The sequence below is a fragment of the Gracilinanus agilis genome, chromosome X (assembly GCF_016433145.1).
Source record: "Gracilinanus agilis isolate LMUSP501 chromosome X, AgileGrace, whole genome shotgun sequence".
In the NCBI taxonomy this organism is placed as follows: Eukaryota; Metazoa; Chordata; class Mammalia; order Didelphimorphia; family Didelphidae; genus Gracilinanus; species Gracilinanus agilis.
The window spans coordinates 14,123,925-14,133,921 of NC_058136.1; the positions used below are offsets into that span (position 1 = coordinate 14,123,925).

Consider the following 9,997-nt stretch of genomic DNA (forward strand, 5'->3'; position numbering starts at 1 on the left):
GGCAGACAGACAGAGAGATAGACAGAGACAGACAGAGAGGGAGGAAAGAGAAGAAGAGGGAGTGAAAGAGAGACACAGAGACAAAGAAGCAAAAAGAGAGAAAGAGAAAGAAAGAGACAGAGAGAGAGAAAGAGAAAGAGGGAGGAAGGAGGGAGGGAGAGAGACAATGTATATGCATGTATGTGTGTAGAGTGTTGTGGGTGGTGTGTAATGTGTTTGTTTGAACATGTGGTGTATGTGTTGTATTTGTATTGTAGTGTATGAGTGTGTGATATGTCTATACATATCATGTGTTGTTTTGTCTGGTTGTATGTATGGAGTGTGTATGTGCAGGTATATATTCATATGTACATGTGGCATACTGCACTGCTTTATAGTGTGTGGTGTGAATACATGTGATGTATCTTCATGTAAGGCATATTTGCATGTGTGGCATGTTGTGGTATATATAGCATGTGACACATGCATGTATATGTAATGTATGTAATGTAGCATGTGGCGTGTGTATTATCTTATGTGTAGTTGTGGTATATTGTGCATTTGTAGCATGTGTGGCCTGTGTCTTGTATGTAGTGTGGCATGCATATATGTGGTGAGTGTGCAGATGGGGAGGGAGAGGGAGAGAGACGGAGAGATATTGGAAGCTCAGTCACTTAAATGATAAAAGTGCCTACTGTGTGTTGGGGACATAGACTCACATAAGAGTTCCTGTCATCAAGGAGCTGCCATTGTCCCAGGAGAGAGAACATGTCCCTACAGAAGGCCTGCCCTGGTCCTGTGGGGCCACAGCTAAAAGGGTGGTGACAGGAACCCTCCTGAGGATCATGAGATCAGAGCTGCAGAGACCCCGTGGTTAGCAGCCCAGTTTACGCCGGACCCTTCTGTGGCTGGTGAACCTGGCAAACGGGTATTCTGGCCTGAGAGATGGGGACCTGACCTTGTCCAATGAAAACCCGTTGTTCCTCTTCTGCTGGAAGAGATCTGATTAGAGACCAGCCTCTCTGGGGCCCATCCTCAGGAGTGCTGGCTCTCTCCCCATCTCAGCCAAGGGTTTGTCTCCTCTGTTGTTGCCATTGGTGGTTAATGGGGCCCTTCCCCTTCTCATTGCTCCCATAACTCAATGGCTACCTGTGGAGCTCTGGCCTCCTCTAGATTACAAAACAACAACTCATTAAATGGGTTCTGCCACTTGGGCTGGAAAGGCAATGCTTGTCTCCTTGTGATGTCGACTAATAAATGGGGCAAACAAAAAGGAAATACAGAAGATCAAGAGAACTCCTGAGTGAGTGATTTACTCCTCCGTGGTTGGATATGATTACATTCATATTTTATGGAATTCATTTAAGAGCAAGTACATTCACATCACAAGGCCCAGCCCCTCTGAGGGCCCGCTATAAGGCCTGTGATCTATGAGCCTGGGGGTGATTAAAGGCCTCGGACAAGACACCCGATGGCTTGAGAAGCATCTCCCCTTTGGAATGGATTCTTTGGTCACAGCAACTCATGACACAGTCCACATCAAAGGTATGGAGGGGCTGCCATCCTGTCTTATGGAAGGAAGAGGGAATGTTCTTTTTTGTCTATACTTGTGACTTGGTTTTGTGCAGTGAAGTGCAGGCACAAAAACTTCTGCCTCTGAGGCAGAGCAGCAAACTAGTTCTTATGTAACTTAGACTCAGTGCCCAGATGATAAAAGACTTGTTCAGGATCTCCCACTCCTGTGCCCAAGATGTCAGGCCTTTCTAACTCCAGGGCAGCTCCTCTATTCACTACATCATGCTACTTATTTGCAAAACATTTCCATTACTTGCTAACATCTCAGATTCCTCACTAGGCTGTAAGCTCCTCAAAGGCAGGCACTCGGCCAAATTTGTCTTTGACAGCCCTCAGGTTTCTCTAGTGTGTTTCCAAAGCCTTTTCCAGGAGGTAGTACTCGTGAGACCATCTCCTGAGGTAAGGCCAGGGGTGCAATGAACAGCAGAGGGAGGAGGATCTACACTGACGCCAATGGGGATGCTTAAAAGAGCTGCAGTATTAGAGCTGTAGTAAAAACCTTCTCTCCACCCCACTTACTTGAACTCAGGATGCCAAGAGTTTGGGGAGATACCATGCACCCAGTAGAGTTTCAAGTCTTCTGCACAGCATCCACATCTGTAGTTCCTTTAGCCACAGGAAGTGGGAGAAGCTTCGCTTCTTTATAATCCCAGGGCAAGTAAGCAGCACGACTGGATTATGGGCCCAGGGCCAGACTGACTCCCAATCCTGAGCTCTTTGCCCTACCTATCACAGTCTGTGCTTGAGCCGATAAATCCACCCAGATCAACTTCTCTATGCTGACAGGACCAACAGAGTATATTTGAACAGGGGTCTTTGGAGTCCTCTTCTGGGCCTTTGCTAGCTACTCCAGGGACATGACTAATGGGGGGCATTTTAGGTCTGGTAGGAGAGGAGGGAGAGCACTGTCTGGGGAGGGGAATAGGGAGGCATCTCTCACTGTCACTCTGCCCCTTCCAGGCCTCTGTAGAGAGCCAGCTGGCCAGGGTCTCTGCCTGCTCTGCCTTACTGCAAAGCTGCTCTGCAGCCTCCCTGAATGACCACACGAGGGCCACCTGGCCACAGCAGGCCAAAGGCTTTGACATGGCACCAGTCTCAGAAAGCTCCAGAGACACCTCTAGCTTGGTGAGGTGGGTTTGTGCTCCTGGGCAAGCTGCACAAATGCATACATGGATTGTTCTCGAACAAGTGTTCCAAAGAGGATATGATTATATATGCATAATTAAACTGTTCTGCAAAAGATCAGGATTCAAAATTGGTTACATAATTCTGGAAAATGATTTTCCTTCCTTCTGAACTGTTACAAAGCCCACTGGAAAATGAAGGGAAAATGTGCAAAATTTTAACTTAGTCTCTTAGCACTGCCAGAAATATCCAGAGGAAGCAGATGAGACTAAGGTGGAGTCAGTGGGAAACTGGGGAAGGAGGTCTGGCCCGGGGGTCAGAAGACTTTGTACGATCATGTCAAAAGCCTATTTGAGGTGCTTTTTGGCATGGAGTTACTCTTCCTCCCTACCTCTCGATCTTTCAGCCCTGAATTAAGGGGTATTTAGAAATCCTCTATTGTCTAGTGACCAAACCAAGGAGAGAAAAAGAAATAGGAAGGAAATCCTTAGGGTATTCATTGTGAAATAGGGGATGATAACAGTCATAATAGCAACGTTGAGTGTTCCATCCTGCCCCCAAACCCTTTTCCACAGGCCTCTGATGGAGTTAGCACAAGTATTACAATCTTCACTTTGCCGATGAGGGAAGTGAGGCCAGAGAGTGGCCCAAGGTCACCCAGCATCCACATGCCGGAGCTGAGACTGGTCCTTGATCTCTTGGCTCTGAATCCAGGGCTCTGGCCACTATTCCATACTAGGCCGATCTCTCAATTGGAGAGAAATTTACACATGCACTAAGCTGATGGGGATTTCGAAATGAGGCATTATGTAAGCGTGGGAGGTCAAACGAATGAAGATGCCAGCAGAGTTGAATGAGGAGCTGTCAATCAGGCCACCTGGTGACTCATCCGAGTTCCCACCAGAGAGTACAACTCTCGGTTAGGTGTTCACTGTGATAAATATCAGAGGGGTTTGGCTGTCTTAGAAAAGCCACAGCATGGTGGCAGTAAAGAATTGTAAATTAGACTCAACACCCAGGTTCAAAGCTCCCCTCTCCCAGCATGACTCTGGCTAAGGCTCATTGTCATTGTCTAGAAAATGAACGACTTGGCTTAGAGAATCTCCAAGGGCCCTTCTAGCTTGACAGGCTAGCTTTGTGACTGACTGCTTCTTGAGGGCTGGGGGCCTAGGCTCCCAAGTGACTGTGCCATAGCAATATTGGTATGATGCTCCCAGGCTTGGGGAGGCCTTAGTGAGTCTGCTGATGGTGGCTTTGCAAACAGTGGGTTTCATTTGGGTAAGGAAAGGGGCAGGTGTCTCTCTAATGGGACAGAATGTGGAGACCCTTACCCTTGGATTTGAAAAGCCTGGGGGCCAGGCCCAGATCTGCCTTCGACATGCTAGATGACTAGCTGACTTTGGGGAGGGCCTTCCCTTTTTTCATCTTCAGTTGGTTTCCATGGACTACAGGCTCAATGGGAGGCAGACGTATGATACCAGCAGCTAAAAATGCTAATGTGACATTAGGCTGCATTAAGAGATGCAGTGCCTCAGTTTGGTCTGGACACTGAAGTGTCACAATGTGACGGTGATAAGTAATATGGCTCTCATTCAGTGATCTCCCAGTGTGGAAAGCCCCTCTGCTGGTCCAAATCACTGTCCTTTGATATCTTTCTCTTGGGAAATTTTATGTCCCTCTGTAAAGCCTCCACAGGGGGACATATTAAGCTGAATAATAAGCCTGATGCCAAAGCCAGGTTTCCAAAGTGGCAAGTTTCTTAACCAACAATGCTCCCCACAATAAAGATGCTGTGCTATAGGCCAAGAGAGTTGTACCTTGGGGATCACTGGTTTGTGGAATGTAAGCAATCATTCTGTATGGCAGTGGTGCCCAGACTTTTTTGGCCTACCACTTCCTTTCCAGAAAAAATATTACTCAGCCCCCTGGAAATTAATTTTTTAAAAATTTTAATAGCAATTAATAGGAAAGATAAATGCACCTGTGGCCATCACCACCTCCCTGGATCACTGCAGCACCCACCAGGGGGCAGTGGCGCCCACTTTGGGAATCACTGATGTATGGGGTGACTGGAGAAGGAATTCCCCATATCCTTAGGAGGTTCTTCCCCCAAGATCTGTGTGGCCTTCTGGAGGTGTGAGACACACCTACTAGAGATAATTATAGTCACCTAATAGCATTTTACTGCCTCATACTGCACTTCAAGCCTCCTGGATGGAAAAGATGGTAGAAAGGCCCTGGAATGTGAGGAGAGACACCGTAGCCAGGGAGCTTTCTCCCAACTCTGAGATGCCAATGCTATTCCCCAGACCTGGGCCAAGGCCTTTGTGACCCCTCTGGGTTACAGACAGACCCCATTTTGGGATTTGGGTAGTCCCTGTGTCACATGTTAAACCTGCCTAGTGTGGGCTACTTATCATCACCTCTCCCTTAGACTAATGAAAGGTCTCTGTCTCAAGTCTCTTCTCACTTGGATGTATCCTCCCCTCAGCTGTCTCTTTTCCCTAAAGGATAGATCTGACCATACCATCTTCTCCCCACCTCTCCCAACACAATGACTTCCAGTGGCTCCCTATTACCTCTACAATCAAATCTAAGTCCTCTCTTGGAGTTTTGAAGTTCATCACAAGCTGAACCCTTTCTCTGTTTCTCACCTTACTACACACTGCTCTCCTCCCCTCACTGTGTGAATTAGTCAAAGTGGCCTTCAGGCTATTTCCCAGAGAGGACGCTATATCTCCCATCTCCATGCTTTTGCCCTGGCAGTCCTCCTTGCATGCCTGGAATACTCTCCCTCAGTGCTTACTAAACATTCATCGATTGACCAATTGATATGACTTGACTTATCCCTGCTCCAGAGAGTAGGCTTTACTGGCATTGTGCAAAGGCCCCTGGTTGCTTTTTTCTGAGTGTTTTACCTAACTAAGCTATCATATACCTGGCCAGAGGCTAGTAAACATGGTCATTATCCCATGGGAAAAGAAGGTGTGCTGTCCCTATCATCACACTGATCTTCACATGCCCACTGCCCATCAATGACGATGATGACAATGAGGAGGAGGAGGAGCAATGTTGACACGGGGGTCCCCAAAGTCTTAGTATCCTCTGAGGCTAAGAAGCTTAAAGTGGCCAAAGGCTTGACATGTGTTAATTCATTTGAGGGAGGAGCTGTAGGAATTATTCTCTCCATTTTTTACATGAAGAAACTGAGACTCAGTGAGGGCCAGAAGTGGGACAGGAGCCTGGATGTTTCAGAACTCTAATCCCTACACTGTGCCCCACCTGGTATTCCCGGGTGCTCAATACAGGCATGACTTTGTGAGGTGCCGAAATGACAGAAGATGGTGTACCTGGCAGCATAGGTTGTCCTGCAATTCCCAACGGTGCCATTCTGAGATTATTCATAGCTGTGGCCCATGCATTGGGGTCTGACATTGGAAGAGCCATGGGCGCAGATTCCATACTCAGACTTCTACTACCATCAGCTGCAAAGGAAACATAAAGCAAGATAAGTCTACTGTAACGCACACAATGATGAAGAATCAGAAGAAAAGAAGCCATTGATGAGAAGCAGGAGACCAGAAGATGCCACAGTGATGAGAATAAGGGAGAATTGACAGAGATCCTTGGTATGGCCAAAATGAGTGCAGATGGTTTCTGTCATGAAGAGAAGCCTTCCTGTGGATAGAGTGTGTAAGAATGTGGAGGAGACTTAGGATAGGAAAGCCTGGAGAAAGTAACCAAATGGATGAGATCACAGATCCTCTGAAGCATTCAGCAAGATTAATGTAATGAACAGCAAATCCTGCTTCTGATATTTCAGTGTTTCCTTTCAACAAGCCTGTGAGACAGAGACATCATTACATTTTACTAACAAGGTTACTGAGGCTCAGAGAGGAGCAAAGAATTAGCCAGGGTCACCAGGTAAGCATGGTTCCCTCAGGCTATTCCTGTGAGGAAGGTACTTCAACAGGGATTGCACCCATTTTCCGAGAGGAGTGGAGACCCTGAGAGTACATATCAGAAATTTATTAACAGGCATATGGCTTTTAGATGTGTGAGGGCTCTGATTTGAACCCAGGGCTTGACTCAAAATCTGGTGCTTAAAATACACAAACACAATGTCCACTTAAGAGCAGCTCCAGCCACAAGAGAAATGGTGTGGGAAGCCTGGGGAAAGGGGGAGGGCTCCCTAGCTTTGAACAAGGGCTGTCTTCCCAAAGCACTATCAGGCTTGGGCCAGAGAAGGCCTTTGAAGCAAAGTGCTTTCAGTGCAAGGCTTTACATGTATGTGAAAATGGGGGCTAAAATTGGGTGAGAGATTTCCTATGCTTGTGGTAAATCAGAGTCTCTGAGTTGGGAGGGGCTTCTGGGACTGCCTAATCCAAGACATCCTAGAAAGAGATGATCCAGTGGCCCCCATGACCCACTTGTCAAGTAGCCTCACCTTTGCTTAAAGAAGTTGGGATGGGTAGAGACATTAATTAAATACCATCTGCATGTGATCAATACAGTTGATTTGCAAAGGTGATCATGGGATTTCTTAAGAAGTCTTTTTTCCTGACTGCCTATTTCTATATCACCTTCACCTCTAGTAACAAAGAATAAAAAGGAAAGAAGGGAAAAGGCAGTTCAACAAAACTATTAGATCAACCAAGTTTGATAGTATATGCAATGTTTCACACACTTGGGCCTCTTCCTCCTCCTCCGAAAAGAAGAGAGGGAGGTACCTTTACTACTTGCCAGGCTTAGTCACTATAATGACACAGTAATCCCTTTCTTTTTGTTTTGGTCTTCTCATTTACATTGTTGTAGTCATGGCTGCTTTTTTTCTGGTTCTACTTATTCACTTTGCATCAGTTCATCCATCTATTTCCATTTTCTTATACTTCTCTGAATTCTTACTCATCATATCTTACAGATATGTCATCAATTCGCCAAACATAATAAGCATTTATCAAGAACCCATTGCACTGCCCTAGGTGCTAATATTATAAACAAGATGGTCCCAACATGAGTGAATGAACAAATAAACATTTAGACAGCTTTCCTGCATATTCACAACAGTTAGTAGTTGCCCTTAGGGTCTGGACATCTGAGTTCAGAACCTAGATAAGACACTTCCTAGCTTTGAGATCAAAGGTAAACCAGTTAGTCTTTGACAGCCTCAGTTTTTTCATGTGTAAATTAGGATAATAAAGTGTGCACTCTTAGCTGCCACATGAAGCTTAAAGTGCTTTAAGAGGATGAAAAGTAAAAGTGACCTTTCACATACCTTTAAGTCTGGTCTACAGAATATGGTGCCAACTGGTTATACATGAAGTTTCCAAATCCTTGACCAGTATTAATTGGATCATAGGATTTAAGGATCATCTAGTCTAGCCCCTTCATTATTTTACAAAGGAGAGAAGGGAGACTCAGAGATGGGGTCCCCAAGATCACCTAAGCATCATGTAGCAGGAGAAGCAAAATCCCCTATGTCACTAAGGGATGACAAATCAGTCAAATTTCACCAATTGGGACTAATTCTTGGGTGCTGTATATTTGTATATATGGCTGTGAATGTATGTAATTACCAACCTTAAAAAAGAGAAATCCAGTGGATATTGTAACTCAAACTATTTGTGAAACCTTCAGAGACACTGAGTCCAATCTTTTCCTTTGACAAATGGAATAGTCACAGGACAGAATGTCAGAGCTGGAAGGGATCCTGGAGAACATTTTGTTCAAGCTCTACATCTTCTATGAGGAACCTCAGCCCCATATACAGAGAGCATGATGTGGCCAAGGCCACAGCAGGGGATAGGAGCTGAGCCAGGGCTGCCAGGCCACTCAGATCTCAGTATTCTTTCCATGTCACTACATTGCCTTCCTTCTTGTTTTAAAGATACCTTTGTTGCTATCTTGTTTTTCTGTGGCCTAGATTTCTCTTCTTCCCAATTCTGAGAAGGCCATACCCTAAAGCAAAGAATTTCCAGTCATTAACAGGGAGAGGGACCAGGTCTGGGATGTCATCGACATAAGGAATTTCCCCAGGAGGAAAGCCCCTCCACCAATGCAGGTCAGAACCTTCTCTGCAACTTCTACTCTTCAAGTGTTTGTTGCCCAGAGCCTATAATCAGTATGTGTCAGTCAAGTCCTGTTTCTAAGGTCAGCTCTCTCTGCTACATATGCCATGCTGACTATCTAGTAATAAGAACTGCATAGATAGTGCCTTCACATGTGGAAAGCAACCTTGCAAGGGAAAGAGGGAGATGCTTCAAGGACTTCTTATTCCCATTTCACAGGCAATGAACCTCAGAAAGATCGAATGGTCACTCAGCCAGGAGGTGTCAGAGGAGGGATCTGAAGTTAGATCTTCTTGACCCCAGATTTCTAGCTGCTAGTCCTTGCTGAAAAAGACCAAAAGGATCTCTGCTGAGGGCCTTTTCCAATACTTCATCAGGTATAGAAAGACTTCTAGATGCTGCTTAAGAAATGGGACAACTCAGAAAAGTACGGTGGAAGCAGAAAGCCTTTGAATAGGGGCCTAGGGAGGCTCGGTAGGCCTGCTATAGTAGAATGAGCATCGTTCAGAGTAGCTCACGACCACAAGACTAGAGTCACCAGCTGGTGAAAATCTCTGAAACTGCTGCCTCCAGCCTGAAGAGACTATGAATGGAGAGGGAACCTACAACCCAAAGACCACATGGACCCTTGAAATAATGGAGTGGATTCAAGTAAGAAGATCTAATGAGGATCTGAGGAATACCTCTCATATTTTTAGTGCTCCAAGACTCTGTTTAAAAGGAGATTTTGAATCTTGAACTGCATCCCCCATAAGTCCGTAGTATTTCCCAGAATTTCCTTTAATCTCTCCTGCGCCTCCACATTTGCGTGGTCACGTTATTGTTTTATAGTTGGCTGTAACTCTGTCCTCTTTCTCTTTGGTTCCTGGGAGCAGGCTGGTTAGTACCTCTTAGTCTCTTTTGTTATTTTATTATTAATAAACTATTTATAAATATAATATTTAGTATTTTGCATATTAATTTTAATCTCCACAACTCACAGAGCATTTTTCACATACAAACCCTGTGAGGCCAGTAATTCAGGAATTATGTATAGTTTATTTATTTATTTATTTATTTTTATTTTAAACCCTTAACTTCTGTGTATTGACTTATAGGTGGAAGAATTGGTAAGGGTAGGCAATGGGGGCCAAGTGACTTGCCCAAGGTCACACAGCTGGGAAGTGTCTGAGGCCAGATTTGAACCTAGGACCTCCCGTCTCTAGGCCTGGCTCTCAATCCACTGAGCCACCCAGCTGCCCCCTATGTAT

At 45.3% G+C, this 9,997-nt stretch overlaps 1 protein-coding gene across 4 annotated transcripts in view; it reads right to left on the reverse strand.

The window, feature by feature from the left end:
* Nucleotides 1-6,141, reverse strand: part of ENOX2 (ecto-NOX disulfide-thiol exchanger 2) — an 82,990-nt gene extending 76,849 nt beyond the window's left edge. For 2 of the 4 annotated variants that reach the window (XM_044682456.1, XM_044682455.1), the window contains exon 1: nucleotides 6,030-6,141. In XM_044682456.1, coding sequence (XP_044538391.1) covers nucleotides 6,030-6,141 — 112 coding nt within the window. The remainder of the gene's footprint in view (nucleotides 1-6,029) is intronic. The other 2 variants (XM_044682454.1, XM_044682453.1) reach the window with 1 other exon arrangement.
* Nucleotides 6,142-9,997: the final 3,856 nt, after the last annotated feature.